This window comes from Hyperolius riggenbachi, chromosome 5, assembly GCF_040937935.1.
Source record: "Hyperolius riggenbachi isolate aHypRig1 chromosome 5, aHypRig1.pri, whole genome shotgun sequence".
Taxonomy (NCBI): domain Eukaryota; kingdom Metazoa; phylum Chordata; class Amphibia; order Anura; family Hyperoliidae; genus Hyperolius; species Hyperolius riggenbachi.
Genome location: NC_090650.1, coordinates 85,315,491 through 85,341,664, shown reverse-complemented (window position 1 = coordinate 85,341,664; position 26,174 = coordinate 85,315,491). Strand labels below are relative to the sequence as shown.

Sequence of the window (26,174 nt, the reverse complement as noted above, 5' to 3'; positions counted from 1 at the left end):
GTAGCCCATGAACAGTGACTGAGTGTCCTAGACTCCTAGTACAGTAAGAGTAAGTAGTAACAGTAAGTACAACTAATTACAATAATCAATCAGTAATCAGGAAATAGAGTGTGTGTGTACACTACAGTACACAGACAGTGAGTGAGTGCACACACGCAGGAGCTAGTAGCCTATGAACAGTGACTGAGTGTCCTAGACTCCTAGTACAGTAAGAGTAAGTAGTAACAGTAAGTACAACTAATTACAATAATCAATCAGTAATCAGAAGGAAATAGAGTGTGTGTGTACAAGACAGTGAGTGCACACACGCAGGAGCTAGTAGCCTTAGCCTTAGCCTATGAACAGTGACAGTGAGTGTCCTAGTACAGTATAACTACAATACTAAATACAGAATCAATCAGTAGTAAAGGACAGCAGAAATACTGGTATAGATGAGAGAAATATACTAACAGAGGACAGGAGAGAACAGCTGCCCACACAGGCAGGCCCTGAGGCCTAAAGCTGTAAGCTTGCCTGCAGCAGCTGTCTCTGTCTATGTAACACAAAAGCTACTAACTAAAATACAATGTCTATCTAACTAACAACAATATAGGTGTGTATAGGAGGTGTATGTGAGCAAAAACGCTAGGTAAATGACCACAATAGAGCTCTTGCTAAGCCAAAGCACAAAGGAGCAACTCTCTCTCTATGCAAGTCTCAGGCAAGGACGGAGAAACCTAACATGGCGGCCGCTATTTATAGGGTAGGGGCTGGCCAGGGTCCCCCTCTGTGATTGGCTGCCGTCAGAGGGCCTGGGAGCCCTCTGATTGGCTCTAAGGACATCAATCTGGGCTATGACGCTATTCGAGCTCGGTACCCGAGCTCGAATAGCGCCGTTTGCTCGAATAGCTCGAATAGTGAATGGGCTATTCGCGTTTACTCGAATAGCCCATTCGAATAGCTGCAGCTATTCGGAGCTCGAATACCGAGCTCGAATAGCTGAAAAAGAGCTCGAATATTCGAGCTACTCGAATATTCGAGCTCTGCTGAGCACCACTGGCTGTCATAACAACGTTTCAGGGCAGCCGCCCCTTTATCAAGCTGAGCTGTTAGCCATCAAATTTACACTGTCATACAAAGCTCTTTATATACATAGCATGGTGTGCAAGTAACCAATCACATTGACATTGCTGTATCAACCAATCCTGCAGTCCGTCCTCAGAGGGGACCTGATGGGGAACTGTGTTCCTAACACTTCATAGGTGCGTTTGAACACGGATACTCCCACCCACTCCCAGCCTTTCCCATTACCGAGAGGCAGAGACACGCCTTGATGTCAGAGCATGCATGGCCGTCACTCTCAGCAGGCCGCCAGCCCGGCGGACCTGATGGGGAACTGACCTGCGTGACGCGGGGTAGGCGGAGCTATCGCGCCGCCTCCCACATTGCCCTAACTACGCTAGTGGGAGCGGCGAAATATCGCCGCTCACCATAGCGAATGGAAAGGAAGGCACGCCTCTACCTCACCAGCCAATAGGAAATCTCCTCTGCTTGTAAACAGTGCCACATGTCGTGCAAACCCACACGACATGCGGAAAACAACGTGGCTATTAATCAGAGGACACATTAGCGAGGCAAGAGGGCAACCAATGGGGCAATTAATATACTATATGTACAGTCAACAATAAATAGTATCAACATTATGCAGGGAGGACATGCCATAGGGGAACAGTCAAAGTATATCAATTCACAAATAACAGCACAGGCTGCCACACAGAGAGGCACATAGAAAACAATATATATTGAATATTAAATAAAAGGCAACAAATCTAGCTCTCGATTTCATCCGCTATATTTCGCCGCTCCCACTAGCGTAGTCAGGGCAACGTGGGAGGCGGCGCGATAGCTCCGCCTACCCCACGTCATGCAGGTCAGTTCCCCATCAGGTCCGCCGGGCTGGCGGCCTGCTGAGAGTGACGGCCATGCGTGCTCTGACATCAAGGCGTGTCTCTGCCTCTCGGTAATGGGAAAGGATGGGAGTGGGTGGGAGGATCCGTGTTCATACGCACCTATGAAGTATTAGCAACATAGTTCCCCATTAGGTCCGCTCTGAGGACGGACTGCAGGATTGGTTGATACAGCAATTTAAATGTGATTGGTTACTTGCACACCATGCTATGTATATAAAGAGCTTTGTATGAGAGTGTAAATTTGATGGCTAACAGCTCAGCTTGATAAAGGGGCGGCTGCCCTGAAACGTTGTTATGACAGCTGTTATGTGCCAATAAAAGAGCATATATACTTATGTTGATGGTGCCGGATTCATCTTTACCATTTGACTAGTGAGCCTATGTGCAGCAGGCTCAACCGTGGCACATCATTGCTTCATTTGAGGAAGTGCTCCACTACTACCACTACCACCATTTAAGTTATGGCACTATACAGCTAGACTTTACAATAAAGTAGCATATACCTCCGTGGAGTTCACTTAATAGTGAGGCGTGGCTCTGCAGAGCTGAACTTTATAGATTAGCAAGGTATGGGTCTACGGAGTAGAACTTCAAAGATAAGTAAGCTGTGGAGTAACACATTGCAGGAAAATATGGATCTACTTTACAGAATAGTATGGCTCTATGGAGTAGTGCTTAAAAGCTTAGAAAGGACTGTATAGAATATAACCTGACAGAGTAGCAAGGTACAGCTCTATGGAGTAGAACCTGAAGAGTAGCAAGGTCCACCTCTATGTAGCAGGACTCGAAAAAGCAGATGGCAATGTAATGATGAGATAGGCTGAAAGGATCAAAATACTCTCAATTTGTGTACAAAAATGTGAATACCTTCTGTTTTAAGAAGGCAATGCTGTACTTTACAGCATATCAATAGACCGCATTTTGGTTCTTTTTTTAAACACCTCATCATGATATCCTGGTAGTCTCCACGAACTGAAGTTGTTGTTCAAAATATAAAAAAGGGATATATTTAAAGGCCACAATATTTTAAAATACAATAGCAGTGCATGCTACACAAAATGTTGACACGTTACACAATTTTTGTTTAGTATTTTTTTTTATCTGATCTGTGGCTGCCTGACAGTGACTGACTCATGTGGACCAGTTTGCCAGGCGACAACCCATAAGCTGACATTCCACCTTTATGAGAATAGACCACGTTTCAAGAAAATTCCCAGATAGGGCAGGATGGTGCTTTAGAGGTGGCCAGGATAATTCCTGTATCTAGAGGTGAAAACACCATGCAGGTCTACAGTATTTTAATTTTGTAATGTATCTATTGTGCTTATTTTCATTGCATCCTCTTTATAGATTTTGTAAAACAAGCAATAATTCACAAAACGTATTCAGTCCATTTTTCGTGGAGCAGTTTAGAAATGGGTACTCTTCATCTCCTCTGCTGTACTTTGTTCTTGATGTTCTTTGCTTGTGCTGTCAAAACTGAAAGTAAAGAGTTTTTTTGTAACCACCAATGACCATAGCATAAGGTAATACTGTACATTATATAGCAACAAATGAGGTGGACACTGGGATTAGCAGCCAGGACCACTTAGCCAAGATATCCTCCATCACCATAAAAGCCTGCTTCATTACTTCATTGTGGATCCTAAGCAGGGGCGTAACTAGAAATCACTGGGTCCCCCTGCGAAAATTTGGATGCCCCCCCCCCCCCACCATAGGTACCAAATAATTGTAATGGGGCAGCGTTTCACTATAAAATAATTGTACTGGGGCGGCGTTTCACTATAAAATAATTGTAAAGGGGAAGCGTTTCACCATAAAATAATCGTAATGCACCAGAAATTCATTGTAAAGTGGGCAGCATTTCACCAGAAATGAATCGTAAAGTGGGCAGCATTTCACCATAAACTAATCGTAAAGTGGGCAGCATTTCACCATAAACTAATCGTTAAGTGGGCAGCATTTCACCATAAAATAATCGCAAAGTGGGCAGCATTTCACCATAAAATAATCGTAAAGTGGGCAGCATTTCACCATAAACTAATCGTAAAGTGGGCAGCTTTTTACCATAAAATAATAAAGTGGGCAGCATTTCACCATAAAATAATCGTAAAGTGGGCAGCAGTCACCAGAAAATCGCAATGTGGGCAGCGTTCACCAGAAAATTGTAGAGTGGGCAGCAGTCATCAGAAAATCACAATGTGGGCAGCATTCACTAGAACATCGTACAGTGGGCAGCAGTCACCAGAAAATCGCAATGAGGGCTGTGTTCACCAGAAAATCGTACACTGGGCAGCGTTCACCAGAAAATCGTACAGTGGGCAGCGTTCACCAGAAAATCGTACAGCGGGCAGCGTTCACCAGAAAATCGTACAGTGGGCAGCAGTCACCAGAAAAATTGCAATGTGGGCAGCAGTCACCAGAAAATCGTACAGTTGGCAGCGTTCACCAGAAAATCGTACAAAGGGCAGCAGGCACCAGAAAATAATATAGTGGGCAGCAGTCACCAGAAAATCGCAATTTGGGAATCATTCACCAGAAAATAGTACAGTGGGCAGCAGTCAACAGAAAATCGTACAGTGGGCAGCAGTCAACAGAAAATCGCAATGTGGGCAGCAGTCACCAGAAAATCGTACAGTGGGCAGCAGTCACCAGAAAATCGTAATGTTGGCAGCAGTCACCAGAAAATCGTACAGTGGGCAGCAGTCACCAGAAAATCCTACAGTGGGCAGCAGTCACCAGAAAAATCGCAATGTGGGCAGCAGTCACCAGAAAATCGTACAGTGGGCAGCAGTCAACAGAAAATCGTACAGTGGGTAGCAGTCAACAGAAAATCGCAATGTGGGCAGCGTTCACCAAAAAAATCGTACAGTGGGCAGCAGTCACCAGAAAAATCACAATGTGGGCAGCATTCACCAGAAAATCCTACAGTGGGCAGCAGTCACCAGAAAAATCGCAATGTGGGCAGCAGCCACCAGAAAATCACAATGTGGGCAGCAGGCATAAGAAAAAATTCGCAATGTGGGCAGCAGGCACCAGAAAATCGCAATGTGGGCAGCAGGCACCAGAAAATCGCAATGTGGGCAGCAGTCAACAGAAAATAGTACAGTGGGCAGCACCTGTAAAAAAACAAACAAAAAACAATTCACTCACCTGGCAGAAGTCTCCTCTCCTGGCCTCAGATCCTCCGATGATCCTCCTGCACATCTCCCGCGCTGACAGGCAGAGTGCAGGGCTACGGCAAGATGGCTCCCGAAGCCCTGTACTGGAGACACAAATAGTCTCCAGAGCAGGGCTTCGGCAGCCATCTTGCCGTAGCCCTGCTCTGCCTCCCGGGAGACAGACTGCGGCTGCGGGGAATGAACTGGCCCGGCATCTATTAGACGCTGCGGCCAGTTCCACACCTGGCTGGGGGGTCCTAGAATCGGACAGGCAGCAGCGCTCCCCCCCCCCCCCCCCCGCACATGGCTGGCAGGCCCTGGAGCGGCCCTTGCCCCCCTGCGGCTGAGGGGGTCGCATCCCCGGTGGTTACGCCGGTGATCCTAAGATGTAACAGTGGTGGGAGTTATTACTTCAGGAAAGTGACAGTAGTGGACAGTATCTTATGGTGCCAACTGCCAATGGCCACCTCATTTACAGTATTTTATTTAGATTTCTTTTGAAGGTTAGTCCATGCAGAATTCATATTTTATATGCTGTACAGTTATACCACCTTAGGGTCCATTCACACACTGTGGTGCAGCACTGCTGGCTGAGATGGAATGCAGTGCATCACAGCCATCACTGCACTTTCAACAGCCATAAACAAGCCACGCATGAAGTGTATCCCTTAGTGTGATTGGAATGAAGAAGCAGCCTGACCTTCAGTGGTGCTGGGGTGGTGTGTGCACTGCTCTACACCACTTCTAGAGTAAAGAAGTCCTAATGGTTTCTTTTGTCTCTTGAGTAAAGTCTCCATACCTGAGATCTCATTTCAGCACATCACCTGCGACTGTTAATCACTATTTTTTTTATAAGATAATGTTTATTGATTTTTCAACATTGGCACTAAAAATAGCACCAAACAAGAACAACAATTAGATCAACAACAACAACAAAAAACATAACCACAATAGTTACAGTCCAAGGCATGGAAAATACAGACAATACAAACCGTATTTTTTTTTTTTTAACCATAAGATGCACTTTTTCCCCCAAAAAAATTGGGGAGAAAAAGTCAGTGCCTCTTATGGTACAAATAATACCGGAGCCAACATTAATGCTGCAGGGAGGGAATGAGTCCTAGAACCCTGCTGTGGAGGGAGGAGCAGAGCAGCATAAAAGAGAAAAATAAATATTATCCTCCTTGTTTAAGTCTGTCCTGACTCCTGGGTCCTCCTTTGTCCCCCTGTGTCCTTATCTGGCTCCTGCTTTGTCCCCTGCATCTAGAGTTGGGCCGAACGGTTCGCCGGCGAACCTGGTTCGCGCGAACCTAGGTGGTTCGCGTGCGGGTACCGCACGCGAACTTTATTGCGGAAAAGTTCGCCCCATTGCGGTTCGCCCCATAATGCACTGAGGGTCAACTTTGACCCTCTACATCACAGTCAGCAGGCCCAGTGTAGCCAATTAGGCTACACTAGCCCCTGGAGCCCCACCCCCCCTTATATAGGCAGGCAGCGGCGGCCGTGGCCACTCGTGTGCCTGCATTAGTTAGAGTAGGGCGAGCTACTGCAGTCTCTCATAGGGAAAGATTAGTTAGCCTTAGCTTGTCCCTGGCTGCATACCTGTTCATTGATCCTGCCACTGCATACCTGTTCATTGATCCTGCCACTGCATACCTGTTCATTGATCCTGCCACTGCATACCTGTTCATTGATCCTGCCACTGCATACCTGTTCATTGATCCTGCCACTGCATACCTGTTCATTGATCCTGCCACTGCATACCTGTTCATTGATCCTGCCACTGCATACCTGTTCATTGATCCTGCCACTGCATACCTGTTCATTGATCCTGCCACTGCATACCTGTTCTGTGAACCCACCACTGCATACCTGTTCTGTTCAGTGGACCCGCCACTGTATACCTGTTTAGTGAACCCGCCACTGCATACCTGTTCTGTTCAGTGGACCCGCCACTGTATACCTGTTCAGTGGACCCGCCACTGCATACCTGTTCTGTTCAGTGAACCCGCCACTGCATACCTGTTCTGTTCAGTGGAGTTTGGTGTGTCAGTGTGAAGCAGTACCTTAATTACACTCCCTGATTGATGTATACACATGCAAGATGTTTTAAAGCACTTTAGGCCTGTCATTTAGCATTCAATGTGATTTCTGGCCTTAAAACGCTGCTTTGCGTCAAATCCAGATTTTTCCCGGTGACTTTTGGCGTGTATCCCACTCCGCCATGCCCCCCTCCAGGTGTTAGACCCCTTGAAACATCTTTTCCATCACTTTTGTGGCCAGCATAATTTTTTTTTTTTTTCAAAGTTCGCATCCCCATTGAAGTCTATTGCGGTTCGCGAACTTTAACGCGAACCGAACCTTCCGCGAAAGTTCGCGAACCCGGTTCGCGAACCTAAAATCGGAGGTTCGGCCCAACTCTACCTGCATCCTCCTTTATCCCTCTGTGTCTCGCTCAGACCTCTGGCTGTCGCACTACCCCCTGCATTGACAATGTACCTCCTGAAACAGAATGCTGCTTTCACTGTGCCCTCTCACACACAGGCTCTGATCTGCCGCTGCTCCCTTTAGTTCATTGGAGCCGATGGTCTCAAGGGCAGGACAACGTCATTGGGGCAAATCACAGCACTCCCTGAGTAGCAGGAAACGCAAGTTGATACTTGAATGGATGAAACAGACTAAACCGCTCCCAGTGGAAAACTGAGATATAATTTTTAATAACACTAAATTGCAAAAATACTTGTGCAGTATCCACCTATGAGTATGGCAATTTTACATCAAAGCTGAAATGTAACTTTACACAACATAAGTTCCTTTGGAGAGATTACGCACCTTGGTATGTTGTTCACTTCCTGTGTGTAGTCCTGTAGCTCTTTTTTGTTTGTCTCTGGAAGGAAGAGGCTGAGGACACCTCCAACAATTGGTGCAATGCCATAAATGGCCATTGGAATAGCCCGGTGATACTTGGCCAAGAGGTTTATGAGTGGGGCAATTATTCCACCCACCCTGGATGTCATGGAACAAAGACCCACCCCGTTCTGCCTACAAAAGAAACATTATTACCGTATGCAATTTCAACTTTATCTAGTAGGTTATATTAAGGAATTGTCCGCCCAAACCAATATTCCAACTTTTGGTAGATATTAGTAGACCAGTACACCTTTGTGCACACAGTGGTAATATTACTATTATCTCAGGCTTAGGTGTCTAAACAAGAATGCATACAGAAAGCAGCATTAAGCAGTTATAACCAGATCTTAGTTATCATAATAGCGAAAGAAATTACCTTTATAACTAGCTGCAACGCAGTTAGGTCTAAAGGTGGCCATTAACGATACAGTCCTGATCAATAGTTTCCAATCACCGTGATGACTGATCAGAAACTATCAGTCATGCCTACTAACGGCCAAAGCCCCGCTAACCAATCCAATCAGATTGATGAGATTGATATGGAAAAATTATTAAATCCATTAAACTGATGAAGTTGGTTTTCAGGTTTGTTAGAGGGCACAACCGATTGTTTACAATCAACTGATCCGTTTGGTGATCAGAAATTATCAAATGTTAGTGGGATGAAATGAAATTCATGATGAAGCATGAATATACGGTATATTCCAAGTTGCCATCACAGGGCACATGGATTTAGGCAGAGAGTAGAAAAACTACACATATACTACCATGATCCATGCATGTGCATTCTGTTTAAAAAAGGTGTCAACTGACTAGAAACTTGCTCTATAAGAAAAACAAAGGTGGTAGATAAGGCTGTGCTTACAAAGTCAGTTGGTTGGATAGTGTACTGGTTAAGGACACAGCCTTTGACATGGGACACCAGGGTTTGAATCCTGGCTAGGGTCAGTACCTATTCAGTAAGGAGTTCAAAGACAGACTCCCTAACACTGCAGGGTGGCCTCCTGAGCACGTCCCAGTGGCTGCAGCTCTTGAGCACTTTGAGTCTGACAGGAGAAAAGCGCTATACAAATGTTTGGATTATTATTTTGTTGTCTGCTATTCTATTCACTACTTCATCTGTAACTGCAATGTCAGACAGGCACTCATACTTGCGACATACTTTTTTCACTGACCTGAGGAAGCGGGCAAGTACTCACGAAACGCGTTGTCAATTTTATGTACTTGAATAAAATACCTTTTTTCAATAAACTGGTCCAAATTCTTCAAGAGAGGTAAGATAACCTCTCTGTTTATAAGATTAATAGCTTATTAGCCTATCTTTTATGGATTGGGCGCCTCCACCCCTGTTTTAAGTGTCTTTTCATACCTCTTTTAGAGGTGATAGTTTTTTAGTTGTCCTAAAGAACTTCCAGAGTGCGACCACCCAGTTCCTGTCAACAGACCTGGGAAACCGAGCGGGGACGGTGGTTGCAAGGATTTGCAACCCGCCTTTATGAGTATATACATCCTTAGCAATTTGCTTTCCTGAATCTTACACGTTTCTGCACCATTGGGCTCCAGGTCTCCTTTTGTCTTTTAGATGAACCTGAGGCTGTTAAAATCACAGGAACCATCGACATAAGCTATCTTCTGAACTAAAAAATATACACTAAAAGACACAGAACGTTTATATCACACTTTTCTCTTGGCAGACTCAAAGCGCTAGAGCTGCAGCCACTAAGGGAGCCTTAAAGAGACTCTGTAACATCAAAAAGATCCCCTGGGGGGTACTCATCTCGGGTGGGGGAAGCCTCCGGATCCTAATGAGGCTTCCCATGCCGTCCTCTGTCCCACGGGGGTCTCGCTGCAGCCCTCCGAACAGCCGGCGTCAGACCCGACTGTCAGTTCAATATTTACCTTTGCAGGCTCCAGCGGGGGCGCTGTGGCTGCTCTCGGCTCCAAACTACACGGAAATACCCGATCTCAGTCGGATCCGCTCTACTGCGCAGGCGCCGGAAACTTGCGCCTGCGCAGTAGAGCAGACCCGACGGCGATCGGGTATTTCCATGTAGTTCGGAGCTGACAGCCGTCAGAGCGCCTGCGCAGGAGCCAGGAAGGTAAATATTGACGTCATCTTTCTTGGAGGGCTGCAGCGAGACCCCTGAGGGACGGAGGACGGCGTGGGAAGCCTCATTAGGATCCGGAGGCTTCCCCCACCCGAGGTGAGTACCCCCCAGGGGTTCTTTTGACGTTACAGATCCTCTTTAAAGGACAACTATAAATAACAAAGTGTTCTAAAATGACAATGTACAAATGATGTCTAACTAGCTGTGTAAGCATTTTCTTACTTTTCATGTTAAACATCAGTGGTAAAAACTTTAATTTAAAACGTAAAAACTGGAGTTGGCCTTGTGACACCACACATGTTATCGGTGCACATGTTTCGGGCCGCCTGTCTCCCCAATGTCAAATGTGCTCCCCCTGGTGCCCGGTGCACTATACTTCAGCTGTCTGTGTTCAACGCTGCCTCAAGTGCCCACATTACTCCGGCAACCACACGTATGTGTATTGTGGTGAGCAGCGGAGACGGACAGGTAAAGTATAGTGCACCGGGGGGGGGGGGGACACACACATATTTGACATTAGGGGGAACAGAGCCGGGGGTTTCATCATGTTCGTTGCTTGTCCCTAAATACGCTCGCTGTTACTGCCACACACCTGATCAACCACAATGGCCCGACATCTTGCAGCATATCCAATATGTCCAATCAATGCATGCTACCAATGTTGTCCCAAAATTGGTCGCATCGTCGATTGGGCATGCTCTTGTACTGGTTTTCATCCCAACTCGATAATAATGATCAAGTGGGATGTCGATCGGCCACCAAGTTGATAGATGTATGGCCACCTTTTCAGACTTGTACAGGTTTGTCACATACTCACCGGATGACAGTGGGGAAGAGCTCAGCAGCGTAAATATAACATATGGAATATGTAGACGCAGTTGCAAATTTTCCCATCACAGCGAGCACAGTGGTTACTGTGGAAAGGTCTGTAGAGGAAGAATAGTTCAGGTGATATTCTGTAATCTGATATCTTTCCATTTAAAGGGGCACTATGGCGAAAAAATTTTAAAATTTCAAATATGGTCAAACATATACAAATAAGAAGTAAGTAAAATGAGCCATAAATTATTTTTCTCCTATGTTGCTGTGACAGTAGGTAGTAGAAATCTGACAGAAGCGACAGGTTTTGGACTAGTCTATCTCTTCATGGGGGATTCTCAGGGATTTATTTATTTTCTAAAGCAATTAGTGAATGGCAGTCGCTCCGTCCAACTGCCAAAAAACTGTGTAGGGAGCAGGAAATCTGGCCAGCATCATAGTTTAAATCCTTTTAGGGAATATCTTTATAAAGAATAAAAGCCTTGCAGAGAATCCCCTATGAAGAGATGGACTAGTCCAAAACCTGTTGCTTCTTCTACCTCCTGTAAGTGACAGCAACATAGGAGAAAAGTCATTTATGGCTCATTTTGCTCTGGAAAAAAACGTACTTCTTATTTGTCTATGTTTGCACAGCTTTTAAATTTTAAAATGTTTCGCCATAGTACCCCTTTAATGCATTTATGGTTCAGGATGGTGGAAATAATCAGGTGTGTAGTAAACAGTGTTGTGGTAAAAAAAAAGTAGTGTAAAATCTTTTTAGCCATCTGTTTCTAAGCCTTAATATGAAGTCACCAGTAGATTCTCCTATTTACAAATCAATTGTTCACCAAGAAAATCCTTTCCCCCCTCCAAAAAAGCACACTCCCTCGTGTACAACAAAAAAGGGTGCATTGAAATTTGGGCTCCAGAAAAGCTGATAGTAGAAATTGACTGATATTCTACTATTACAATAGGAAAAACAATAGTAAAATATTGGTAATAAATTCCAGTATTTAACTACAGCTAAACTTCACCCTATTCTCATACTGAAACCTCCCACTAATGAAACTGGTACTTACCTGGGGCTTCCTCCAGCCCACCGTAGGCCGCAAGGTCCACCGGCATCCTCCTGGCTCCTCTCCTGGTCCCGCTGGCGCCTCCCCGGTTTTCTATCTCTGGACCGCGCATACGCAGGACTGTCACACCGGTTGTCGCGATGACGCATAGTGGTCGGCGTGATGATGTGGAGCGTCTCCATTCAGGGAGAAACAGCCGACCTTCAGCCGGAAAGTTGTCGGTAATGGAGCGGCCAGCAGGACCGAGAGAGGAGCCAGCTTAGCCAGGAGGATGCCGGTGGACCTTGCGGCCTACGGTGGGCTGGAGCAAGCCCCAGGTAAGTACCAGTTTAATTCTTTTTGACTGCTCAGGGTCCCTTTAACCACCCCCACCCCACGGCTAACCTTAACCACCACTACCACGGATAACCGTAACAACCCCCCTATGGCTAACCTTAACCACCACCCATCACAGCTAACCTCAACCCACCCAACAGTTACCCTTAACAACCGTCCTCTGCATGACTAACCTTAATCCCGCCCACACTTCCACCTATTACTATTATTTCTGTCGCTTTCTACATTGTTCTGTCGCTTGCAGGCGCCAAAATGTTAAATACTTGTAAATTAACTCTTTTTACGTATTATCATTCCTGGCAGAATGGAACAGTTTGGCAATGAATGAGTTTTGTAACATAAACAATGGCTGTAAGAAGCTTGTATTATAACACAGAAGTAAAATGTGTAATGAAAATATATTACATTATTGATCTGAACATTTATAAGTTATCTGAAGCTCACTTAAGAATATGTACAGTATGCTAAAAATGTCAAGAAAGGAGCTGTGACACCTTAGCAATCTCAATAAAGTTTTATTTTTTTACACATTCAAGCTTTATTTGTAGCTAACAGAAAACAATACAGCAAATAAAAACAACTGTAAGAGTCTTACAATACACATATAGCAAACTAAGAAAATAACATATACTTTCAGGACATACTATCAGGCAGATAGCAGTATGAGCTATTGGTTGCATGGCATGTATGCTTTTTATAAACTATACTCTAGTAAAACACATGTAAGTACAAGGCAATGAATAAAGTGCTCTATAGAGATGCTGTGCTTACCTTCTGGTATTGCAGTTACAATTAGGCATACAACTCCTCCAAACAGCAAACAAGCTGCCTGGCTTGGTTTCCTTCCAATATACTGCACCATGAACATGGCCCCAACACGAGCTGGGATTTCTACAGCTCCAAATATGAGTTGGGTCAGATATATGTCCAGGCCAAAACTCCCCACATTGAGGCTCAGACCATAATACACCAAACTATTCACAAACCTGAAACGGGATTAGGAAATACTGCTAAAACCTTTTCTTCAAATGCAGGATAATCATAAACATGGAGTTGCATCACAATTACCCAGCACTTAATATAAAATAAATTATTGCAAATACAAAAGTAGCTTGTTTATTAGCTTGTTTATTGGTTTAACCTGCCTGCCGTTATGATTATTTCCGGATTTTAGTGTCAGAAAGCAGTGGAATTTTTTCACACGTTTTTAGGTTTAGTTCACATTATAGATCGCAAGCGCAATCTCAAACACCGAGCGCTGTTGTGAGCGCTTTTAGAAGCACTTTTACCGTCGTTTTTTTATCGGTTTGCGATTTTTGTAAGCGCTTTTGTTTAGCAATTTGAGCTTTTCTGTTTACAGACAACCAGGAAGTGAAAACTTTGACCTGGAACTGAATATCTTTAACCCCCTTTACGGCAACACAGAATCAGGCTTGGGCTCGAAATCCGAAGCTCAGAGCGGTAACCCCGAGCTGGATCCATGGAAGGTGAGTAAAGCGCAGGGCCGCCGCAGGTCTATCTAGCGGTAAGATTTTTAGGTTGTAAAAGCTTGTTAAGAAATGGAACCACTTTAAGAACCTAAAATCAGGAAATACTCATACCGTTAGGGAGGTTAATGTAATTTATCATGAAAAGCGCTCACAAAATTACTTTTCCAAGAGCATTTAACCACTTGAGGACTACAGTGCCAAACCCCCCTAAAGACCAGGCCAGTTTTTGCTTAATAGGCCACTGCAGCTTTAAGGCCAAGCTGCAGGGCTGCACAACTCAGCACACAAGTGATCCCCCCCCCTTTCTCCCCACCAACAGAGCTCTCTGTTGGTGGGGTCTGATTGCCCCCCCAGAGCTGGGACAAGGTCCTCCAGCACCCAAGGCTGAGACACCAAAGTGCGCCCCCCAATCCTTCCCACCCCACCCGTCACACACTGATTGTTATTAGACTAAGATGCGCCACAGGGCCCCCAACCTCCCCAACACCTTAATATCTAGTTATCTGGCTTGCAGCCATTGCCATGTATCCCCTTTTCTTATTTCTTTCTGCTTCAAACACAATTAAGAATGACAGCTGAATGAATTGTGCGCCCCCTCCTACACTGCGCCCTGAGGCTGCAGCCTCTCCAGCCTATGCCTCGGCCCGGTCCTGTGCCCCCCATATGTTTATTTTTTTATATAAATATTTATTTGTGTGTTTTTTAAAATATTTTTACCTATTTGTTTATTTATTTTGTATCCCCGCCCTCCCTCCCTCCGCCAGCCGATCCCTGTGATCGGCAGTCATAGGCTTCAGCCTATGACAGCTGATCACTCCTGACGCTCTGGAGGGGACAGCCGTGTCACACGGCTGTCCCCATTACAGCGCTGCTGTAATTAGATGGCGGTTTCACCATCTAACAGTCTCCCGAGCGGCGATCGCCACTCGGAGACTGAAGGCGGGGCAGAGCTCCGCCCCTCAAGCAGGAGATGGGCGCACAGCCTGCACGTGATCTCGTGCAGTAGCCGGCCCTAGGATTTGATGCCAATTGGCGTTAGGCGGTCCTGGGGCTGCCGCCGTGGCAACGCCCATTGGCGTAGGGCGGTCGATAAGTAGTTAAAGCGCTTTGCGATTTTCATATACCTTTCATTGAAGCACAAATGCCCAGAAAATGGTGCAGGACCCACGTTTGTGATTGGAAAAAAAGCTCAGCACTCATGTGTGAAAACTCACATTGGAATTCATTACACAAGCGCTTTTATAGCGCTTTTAATAAAATGCTAGCACTTAAAAAAAGCTCAAAGCGCTCATAGTGTGAACAAATCTTTTGACCCTAAAAATCATACTGCTAGATAGATCTGCGGCAGCCCTGCACATTACACAACTCCCATGGATCCAGCTCACGGTTACCGCTCTGAGTTTTTTTCTGAGTGGATTTTCAGACCAAACCTGACTCGGCATTACCGTTAAGGAGGTTAAGGTAAACAATAAAGATACCATATTAATAATGTTAAAGTTGATTTTCAGCATCGGTCTAAAAACACCATTTAAAGTGGAATGAAACTCCATATTAACTGAAAAAATTACAATAAATCATCCAATAAGAAAATATTTATTTAGCTTACCTATCCTGTTGTGTGTAGTGTTCACTGTCAGATTTAAGAGAAATGTGGTATGAAAAAATAAAAATATACTTCTGCTGGTTTCCATTTTTACTGTTTCTCTGTGATGCCAAAAGTGACATCACTTCTGCCTATTTCTTTCTTTTTTTTTTTAACCCAGCTACTGCTTATAGATTATTGTCCCAGCAAACATCACCTGGATAGAAGGGTTACATCACTGTGTATATTCTTCAAAGGGAGGTGGGATTCAATTACCATCTGATCATAGTGTGCTTATCTTCTCTAAAATAGGAAGTTTCTGTTATTTGTATCTTAAGATAAGTATGCTGCGGTAGATAAAAAAAGACTTCCCACAATCCTGTTGGCCCTGCACAGTTTTGCACAACTCAACAAAGGCACACATGAAAACATAAAATTAAGGAATAAATAGGGCCTATTTTAAAAAAAATGGATTTGTGACAATAACTTTTTTAGGCAATTTTTTGGGAGGGGGGGATGTTACAACCCCCTTTAACAGCTTAATTAAATTGTGCAGATATTAATTTTTGCATGTAAAAGAGGTTTCTGCAGCTAAAAACCATAATTGTCAGGGCCCTATTGATTTCAGCACTGATTAAAAACTTCCCCAGGTTGCAGAATATATGTGTCTTCAATAGAGCATCCTGCAAAGGGCAATGGGCTGTTACCCCAATCAGACAGTAAGCTACTTTGCTGGAAGGGCCACCAGATCGCAACCCCTGGTGTTATCTCCACCAGTGACTGTGACTGAAGAACAGTGTAGAGAAGGACAAGAATAACAGAGATCAAAAAAACAGTTTCTCTGCAGCCGGGTAAGTCGGAGGGCAGCATAACTCTTAAGGCCTGTACCATCACGCGATTTTTCCAACGTGAACAACGTTTAGCAAAGCACACCAATAATGTTGGATTTGATCTTCAAGATCCTCGCACAAAGTACTGCGATCGCATGACTTCTCGTTTGCGCCCGTCATGTTGCAACATATGACGTCGCAAGCAAGAGGAGGAGTCGCTGAACGCTCATCATCAAGGGGACATCGCTGGACCCGTCAGGTGGTGAGTACTCAGATTTACAGATTGCTAATTAGAAGTCATAAAACGCTTTTAAGTACAGGAAACAGATACCAATATCAATAGTTCAAGATTTGGATTTATGGAAGATGAATAAATATTAAACTGCTTTTGAGAACCTGAGACAGTCAAAACTTCAAACCTGGCTTTTTAATTAAAATAAATAAGACTATGGGGGTACTATTTAGGATTACTATAGGTGCAGTTGTTTATCTCATCAGTTTATTTTCATTTCAGGTTTGCTTTAATCTGGTTTCAGTCCAGGACTGAGGAAAATTATATGTTTATTTAATGCTTGGCTTGGCTCTGTGAAATACCAATATACTATTAAATATACACTGTAAACTAGCTTGTCTAACGCACACTTATAGGTAACAGGGAACATTTTGTATAACTTAAAGAGACTCTGTAACAAAATGTTTAGCCTTATTTCTTCTATCCTATAAGTTCCTATACCTATTCTAATGTGGTCTGTCTTACTGCAGCCTTTCCTAGTTGCACAATGGCTGTATTATCTCTGTTATATAATCTAATCTTCTCTCCTTTGTCAGCTTTGTCGGCTCAGGCTGGAATGTGCTGTTCTGCTTGTGATAGGAAGAAGCTATACACACCCTCTCCACGCCCCCTCCGGGCTCTGTATGAGTCACAGACTGAACTTCTCTCAGCCTATCATATGCTGTTAGCAGCCATGTCTTTTGTTTGTAAACACTGCGTAAAACTGGCAATTACAAGCCTGGATTGCAACAGGGAGTGACAGAAACAACACAGAGGGGCCCAGGAGAACATAATGAATAGAATGGTATGCTTTTTATTGTAAGAATTTTAGAGTACATATTCTCTTTAAGAACCATCTTGTAAATGAATGTCTATATTTTTCAGTGCGTTACTTACTGTCACTATCAAAACTTACCATACGCAACACATAATAAGAGTTATTTTTCTCAGATTCGGGGTCTTAAAAAGATCAGTTATGTTTCCCGATTTTTCCTGTTTTTCTTCTTGCAACTTAAAATAAGAAAGAGAGAAGAGTTTTGGTATGTTTAACAATATTTATGTGATTACCCGAGTAACGTGTATTGCTCTAGTACTGTACTTCTTTCTACAGAGGTAAAACCATTTGGTACTTTTCCAAATATCCATTTACATGGTGCTGTAACATAAGTTACATCACCCGCCATACCTTACAGTGTCTCCCCAACCCCCAAAAAATTATTTATTTTTATTCTTCAACTGGCAAAGGTCTTCGAATACTGTTGAGGAGGAAGAAGCCGTTTTCCTTGCCAGTCTGCACCCTGTCCCGCCCCCTTAACATCCTGTCTCTGCCCCTCTGTGCATGCTCTTCACCGTCGCAGCTCTCAGCAGTGCACAGAGGAAGCTGAGACTCCTGGACACTGCTCTACATGAAGCATTTCCAGGGTCAGTGCCATTTTAAAGATGGAGGGTGCATTTTTTGTCTGTGGACTGCGGCTGAACGGGACCATGGGGGCACAAAAATGGGATGCCGGGCTAACTCTGGAGAGGTAAGTATTTGGAAAATATGTTTGTTGTTTTCCCATAGGTTTGATGTTCGGTTCAGGAGTACTTAACTACACAATTTCTCTGGTCCACAAAAACAACCTCAAGAGATTAAAATAACAGGTGTGGAGGGTTAACTTCCTTTGGACCATTTCTGGCCATTCTGTAGGTGAACACCCACGGCCACCTCACCTTGCTGTGTTAGTTAGACATTTCACTTAGGTATCTTATCTACTGTAATATTTGAAATACCTAATTATCTAGACCTAACATTCAAATGGTGTTTACGATTAGATGTTTTTGGAAACACAAGTGCATATTTATCTTAACCAATCCAAGGAAAATTGGAGCAACATTAGTGCTGAAGAAATTATTCAGAGAAAGCAATCAGAATCCTTGAAATGGGCATCTGTTCCTCTTTTTTGTACCCTTCCTTTAATCTTCCATACATCCATCCCTGAATTTTGCCCTGCGGATTTCGGGGGTATAAATACATCAATCTGCTGCAGGAATGCAGCGTTTCAGCTATAATCTAATTGATGAAGAGATCTGGCAAGTAAAAATAGATATTTTTTACGGCTTCATACGCTCTTTAAATAGTTATTCTTTGTAAAAAAAAAACAGTGATCCTTTTATGCCCGGTTCCCACTTGTGCCGGATCAGCTGAGCGAACCGTGTAATGTCCACTCTGATGGTCCATGTGTAGCCTGGAGTAGATGTGTTACCCCCCATAGGTTATATGGGGGAACGCATCCACCTGTCCAGGATTATAGCGGACTGCACAGAAGTGCAGCCCGCTTACTGCAACAGATCCCACGGATCCGTTGCAGAGTGACAAGTGTGAATGGCTCCTATTTATTAAATAGGCGCCATTCACTATCCGTTTAGCAATGAGCGGAGAACGGACAAACAATGTCCATTCTCCGCTCAAGTGGGAACACAGCCTTAGGAGTCACATCTTTGTATTTAGGTACTCTAAGTGTGTATATGACCATTATTGCTAGCTTGAATAACCATTACAACTAGCTTGACCACTGCAAGGAAGCTGTGTATATAAATAAAATCTGGCACACATAAGACCAATTATTTTATTCTATCTAGGGGACTGTTCAATTCTTTCATTGAATTGACTGAAAACCATGTTTTTTTTTTTTAATTTAATCGATCAAAAGTTATGAATGACTATAGATTTGAAAGAACCTAGATCGGTCAGGTTGGTAAATTTCTGTTGATTGTACAAATATCTGATTGTTTTTTTTTTAACTTTTTGAATGATTCTGATTAAGGGCCCTTTTACACTGTGGCATTGCGGTAAACTTTGTTACCGCAAGAGGCCACTAAGGCAAATAAAGTCTTTGGAGACTCTCATACTTAATGTGACGTGATGTGAAAGTATTCAAATTGCTGCAATGCCGTTGCAAAGTTAACAGTGCGTTACCGCATGCCTAACACAGATTTTGTAGTAATGCAAGTCTATGGCGACGCAGTAAGTATGAACGATGGAGTGTGGTGCAGCGCGCATTTGCAGAATGACGGGCATCCCAGTGACATACTTCCTGTCCAGCTGGGAGTAATTCACTGAGCTAGGGGCAGGCTTATGCTTATGACATTGTTGGCACACTCTGCCACAGGGTCATATGAGTACGGATTTGCTTGGGGATCCTGTGGCACACTCCTCCAAGGCACGAGTGTAAAAGGGGCCTCAATCTAGTAACATTATGCACTAAACTACATTAAGCAGAATAACTGCGTAGAGTTTTTCTGCATGATGAGTAGAGTAGAATGCAATACATTACTTGCAATGCATTACGGTTTACTCTTTGTACATAATACTTTATGCACGTAATTCTTCTTAGTTCCGCTTAGTGCATACAACCCATGTACCCCATCATTCAATGTGCTTTCCTCCTACTGAAGCAGTGGCGGCTCCAGCTTCAAATTTTAATGGGGGCACAAAGGGTGATCAAAATTGATGTTTGTATGGCAAGCTTAAGATAATTTTTGCATAACTCAGGTGATAAAATTAAGGCTAACTAGTTCAGCAATGATAGGAACCAAATGGAAACATCACAAACAGAACTCAGAGGCTTTTGAGCAGAGCAGATTGTCCAAATGATGGTGCTGTTATTGAAGAAAAGTTACCTACAGATGTACTTGGCTAGTTTAGTGGTGCTTTTTAATCCTTACATGCTAGCAAGCTGCTCCTGTGTGGACAGATCACACACAAATCCTTCCAGCCCCGAGCTAGTGTTGGGCGAACAGTGTTCGCCACTGTTCGGGTTCTGCAGAACATCACCCTGTTCGGGTGATGTTCGAGTTCGGCCGAACACCTGATGGTGTTCGGCCAAACCGTTCGGGTTCGCCCGAACTACTAAATGCCCGGCCGAACAGGGCAGAACAGGGCCCCTGTTCGGCCGAACAGGGCCCTGTTCGGCCGAATACCGCCCCCCTATGGGGTCGCAGGCATAAGGGGGGAGCATGCCCCGATCGCGGGGGGGGGGGTCGGAAATTCCCCCCACCCCCTCCGCTAGCGCTCCCCCCTCTGCCCGCTTCCCCATAAAAAAAGTTGTCGTAAAGTTAAATATTACCGGTGGTGGCTGCTGCAGTGGCTGGCTGGCAGTGGTGTGAATGAGGAGGAGGAGTCCGAGTATGACGCGTTGAGGCCAGGCAGCGGGCGGTTCAGCGGTAGTACCCTTGTGGTACATCCGCCCTTTCTCTGACCTCACGTCCTCTACGTGATGGCGCATACGAGGGTACGCGTCACGCGTACCATCGTATGCGTCATCACGTAGAGGACGTGAGGTCAGAGAAAGGGCGGAAGTACCACAAGGGTAATACCGCTGAACCGCCCGCTGCCTGGCCTCAACGCGTCATACTCGGACTCCTCCTCCTAGTCCTCACTCACACCACTGCCAGCCAGCCACTGCAGCAGCCACCACCGGTAATATTTAACTTTACGCCAACTTTTTTATGGGGAAGCGGGCAGAGGGGGGAGCGCTAGCGGAGGGGGTGGGGGGAATTTCCGACCCCCCCCCCCCCCCCCCCGCGATCGGGGCATGCTCCCCCCTTATGCCTGCGACCCCATAGGGGGGCCGTATTGCGGCATGTTCGGGTCCCCATTGACTTGCATTGAGTTCGGGGGTTCGGGCCGAACATGCCGAACATCTGGCCCATGTTCGGCCTGTTCGGACCGAACCCGAACATCCAGGTGTTCACCCATCACTACCCCGAGCCTGTGTCTCATGACTCTACAAGCAAGGGAGGGGGAAGAGGCAGGAGGGAGAGAAACACTGTGTGTGCAATTCCTTGGGCTTGATTCACAAAAGAGTGCTAACTGTTAGCACGGCCGTTTTCGTGCGAATTTTCGCATTGTGCGCGCTCGCGAATTTTCACGCGAAACGATAACTTACTGCGAAATTCGCGTTTGTGCGCGAAAACGTTATCGTTTAGCGTGAAAATTCGTGAGCGCGCGCAATGGGAAAATTCGCGTGAAAACGCCCGTGCTAACAGTTAGCACTCTTTGTGAATCAAGCCCCTTATCTTAATAGCTAAATATGGCTACAGACTAGAGCTTGTATCTTAGACAAGAAGTTTTGAATCAGGATTAATATCCTATTTTTACAAACCCTATTTTGTTCACCTTACACTACGGAGCCTCAAAACAGTTAGCTGTATGTGACTGAGTGGGGGGGGGGGGGGGGGGCACTAAGGGAAAAACAGAGATTCCCAGGGGGGGGGGGGGGGGTCCAGTGCCCCAGCATGCCCCAGTGCAGCGCTGCCCATGTACTGACACTTTCTCCACTACATAATCAACCAAACATACATTCTTGTTGGCCACTGCGACTGTGATTCATTTTAATCGACTGTTGGTCGATTTGAAAATCGATCAAACCTAAATCAATATGTTTATGCTTAGCTTAACAAGTCTAGTGCATGTGACTCTTACCTGCTGCAGTATTTCCTCAGATATTTCTCGTTTATTTATCTTTGCTGCTTTCTGGAGCAGCTTTTGGGCCTGTTTGTGTTTTCCTTTAGTTAGAAGCCATCTGGGTGATTCTGGAAGAAGCCTGTCAATGAAACTTGAGTTAAGTTACCTCTCAAAGTAACATTAAAGTAAAAATATTTTACTAGTTACACAGAGGTATAATAGGACAAATAGCCCAGTCTGACAGTTTTCACCTAGATGATGTTATGAACTCATTGCTATGGATACCAGAAACAATTGCTGGCCATCTATTCAGAGTTGCTCGAATACCCCTGATCATGAATACGAGTGATCACGAGCTTGACTCCGCCCACTTCCAAATTGTTTTGTGATCATGATCACGAGTAGAAAGGGACTCGAGTGCGGTTTTGAGTTGAATAACCGCATGTAATCACCAATCATGAGTCGGTATTCGTGATTAGAAACCCAGCCAACTTTAGTGGTTAATATTAACCGCTAAAGTCGGCGGCTTTTTAATCATGAATACCGACTTGTGATCCCAAGTCCGGTAATGAGTGCGATCACAAGTGTATTCGATCGAGAGCCGATCACGGAAGCTGATTACGAACTCGTGATTGCAAAAAAAAAGCTTGTGATCATGAGTTACTCATGGTCACCAGCTCGTGATGAGAACCACTGCATCTATTGCAGCACTGAATTGATAGACTAAGCCCCTAGCACTAATTACCTTGAGAAAATACCAGCCTGTTTGGCAAAGACTTTAACACAGCACCACAAACAACTCGTGTGTGGGTCTCAGCCACTTCCTCAGGTGACAGTTAAGCTTACTAGCTAGTGGATATGTAAATGTCTCTTTAGAGGGTGTTGCCTTAACCCAGTGATGGATTCAGATGAAATGGAGTCCTAAGCAAGGTAGAGCTTTGGCTTATCCTGATGGTCCTTTTAGCAATCTGAGGTGGGACACAGGACAGAGAAAGTGGGAGTTGGGCGCTCTGAAACCCACTAGGCCCCAGGTACCTGTCTAATGGGATGATCCTACTCTGCCTAAACCATCTAAGTCTTATACTCTATGTTATATGCCCATATGAATTAATTTACGAGGTGAGTTCCTCTTTCTTTCCATTTCTGATTTTTTTGATCATGTCATTTCCCTAACGGAAACGCATCACAGCATCTGCAATTTTTAATTACGTACTTTTTCAGTGTAGAACCAAGATTGATAACTGCTCCAAGGAGGGATAATTAGATTAATATCCTCTCCGTGTGCTGAAAGTGGTCCTTAGGGATGGTCAAGGAGAGATACATAATTCCAAGCTCATTCCAAATTTTGCTTGCACATTTACTCAGCTTGAAAATGGACCACTCGAACCCTGCCAAGGTGGAATTTGCTTGGTCGATTTTTAAGTTGAATACATTTGCATACATACATTTGCATACTTTTGCATCTACTCAGAAATATTTGCATCTCATTGACCATCGCTAGGGGTGATGTAGGGCTTGGCCAGGCCTCTTTCTGGCCATTTTGGTGCCCCAGGCAAGGCACTTTTTGTCTCCCTATCCCGATCTCGTGAACAGGAAAATCATAGCCTACATCAATTAACTTTTTGGGCACCAAAAAATAAATTGATAGTTTACATAGAAATATGTTTTTCTCAAAATAAATGTCCAAAGGATACACAAATTATTACCAGGCCATATACATCTCACAGGCCTAAATTGCCTGAACCCATATAACAAACCCTTCCAATAACGGTTTTGAGTTGTGTGTATCCAGTTTATAAACATTATACAGTTTATGTCCAGTCCTTACAGGTTGGAATATTGTCCTGGAAATCCAATAAGAGCTGCAACAATAATTTCCTAATAGAACTAGCAGTTGGCTACAAGAATTACATAAAGTACAGTTTGCTAAGACTAGCTTTGTGGTGCCCCCTCCTACAGTTTGCACCCCTGCCATCTGCCTGGTATGCCCATCCCTTAAAACGGCCCTGGGCTTGGCAATCAGAAAAGTGTGAGTAGAGCCTTATTGTTTGCACATTGTTAATTCAAACACATACTACACCAGGTTTGGCTCCCTGCATTCTTATTCCCCTCTCCCCTTTCTTTTCAGAAGGTATTTCTACACATACCCACCAGATATAGCAGAGTAGAAGGCCAGTGGGTGCAGCACAAGCTACTTGTAGCATCCTCCAGTCCCGAATGGCATAAGCTACACCAGACAAAACGATCAGTCCTACAGCAAAGCATACGTGGCCGATTATAGTGGCGTATGAACGCTGGGATGATCCCACCCACTCTGCAACTGCAAGAAAAAAATATTAAGAGCTGTAAGAATTTAACACTAAAACCTCTTCAGTCCTAGAGCTCTGCTGTTATTAATTAGTCTGGGTGCTTTGCAGAGTTGCCAAGAGTGTATAATTATTTACATGCAATTCATAACCAATGCAGATAAACCACAATTCTCAATAAACTTATACTTCACTATTGCATGATGCTATCCTGTCATGTTTGTCATTCACAGAAAAAAAATGCATCATTGGTAGTCATTTAGTCATAATAACCATAGTCAAAAATGTGATAATACTCTAAGGGCTTGATTAACTAAACCGTGATAACTCAAATATCACACCTTATCAAAGATATCACACCTTATTTTAACACGCCTTATCAGAGTAGCACAGCGAGCGCTACGAGCACTCAGGATAGGGTGAGTGCCATTGTCAATTAGCAGGCATACGTTTGTAGCGTTTCTTTTACAAGAAGTCTGTACAACAGACACATCTGTAACCAGGTGAGGGGCAGAGAAGCTTCTCTGCTTTGTTTGATCAGCAAAAACCGGTAGTAGACAAAAGACAAACTGATCATTTTGCAGGGCAGGGACACTCCTATCAATTAATTTTCTACCAAAGTTGGACTTATTGAACTTGTTATGCTGTGTTTTATCTTTTAGAACACAAATGAAATTTAGAGTTTTATATCACTGTCACCCCCTGGTCATTTATAAGACACACAGGTGTAGACAAAAAGATAATGATATTGGGGCTTGATCCCTTGGGCGATGGTTCAGGGGGCAAGTGCTGCTATTACAGAGGGGAAGAAAACTCAACAACATGGAGCACAATGGAAGGGAGAATAAAGTGGAAAAATTAACATGGTTAGGCTCCCTGCACACTGCAAATACAATTTGTGATTCAGATTTTACCTGGATGCTATCAAAAGAACAACGCAGATAAAAATGCAGAATGCAGTACCGATTAAAATTCGGAAATCGGAACCGCATATGAAAATAGATTAAAAATCTATATATAATCGCATTTAGTGTGCAGGAAGCCTTAAAGAGAGTCTGAAGCGAGAATAAATCTCGCTTCAGACCTCATAGATAGCAGGGGCATGTGTGCCCCTGCTAAAACGCCGCTATCCCGCGGCTTAACGGGGGTCCCCCCACCCCCAAATCCCCTCCGTACAGCGGGGGAGCGCTTCCGCATTGGGGCAGGGCTAACCGCCGCAGCCCTGCCCCACGTGCGTCATTCAGACGCGTATCTCTGCCTCTCCCCCGCCCCTCTCAGTCTTCCTTCACTGAGAGGGGCGGGGGAGAGGCGGCAATGCGCGTCTGATAGACGCGACTAGAGGCAGGGCTGCAGCCGTTAGCCCTGCCTCCAGGAAAAGAAGATTTACGACCAAGTCTACGACCAAGGTTTGCGGGGGTGGGTTTGGGGGTGAAGGGACCCCTGTTTAGCCGCGGGATATTGGCGTTTTAGCAGGGACACACATGCCCCTGCTAACTATGAGCTCTGAAACGAGATTTATTCTCGCTTCAGAGTCTCTTTAAAGGAATACTATCGATCTATGCATTTATTTTTAAATGCTGTATGTTGTAGCACACATTAGGACAAGTACTAGGAGCAATTTGATTCCTCGCACAGCTGTTCCTCTCAGCTGTAAAATCCTCAGTCAGTTTTAGATACAAAATGTATCTAAATACTAATGGCTCCCAGAGGGCTAGACCATGTCTCTGCACAGGGGAGTTGCTATCAACTCCTCAGTTTATAGTTTAATTATCACCTTGCTGAAAAAATCGTATTGATATGGTGGTAAGGAGTTAAAGATTCTAGCAATGTGTGTTTATTATCTTTGCTTCTCTTGACTGATAAAGATACTAATAATGCTAATTGTAAACAGTGGTCTGCCCCTCTCAG

General features: G+C 44.4%; 1 protein-coding gene across 1 annotated transcript in view; it reads right to left on the bottom strand.

Moving 5' to 3' along the window:
* Positions 1-3,053: 3,053 nt before the first annotated feature.
* LOC137519661 (solute carrier family 22 member 13-like) overlaps positions 3,054-26,174 on the bottom strand; it is a 38,564-nt gene continuing 15,443 nt past the window's right edge. The window contains exons 4-10 of the mRNA XM_068238630.1: positions 24,112-24,280; positions 21,979-22,099; positions 17,428-17,522; positions 13,110-13,324; positions 10,946-11,054; positions 7,943-8,152; positions 3,054-3,428 (exon numbers count right to left, since the gene is read on the bottom strand). Coding sequence (XP_068094731.1) covers positions 3,359-3,428; positions 7,943-8,152; positions 10,946-11,054; positions 13,110-13,324; positions 17,428-17,522; positions 21,979-22,099; positions 24,112-24,280 — 989 coding nt within the window. The 3' untranslated portion in view covers positions 3,054-3,358. The remainder of the gene's footprint in view (positions 3,429-7,942; positions 8,153-10,945; positions 11,055-13,109; positions 13,325-17,427; positions 17,523-21,978; positions 22,100-24,111; positions 24,281-26,174) is intronic.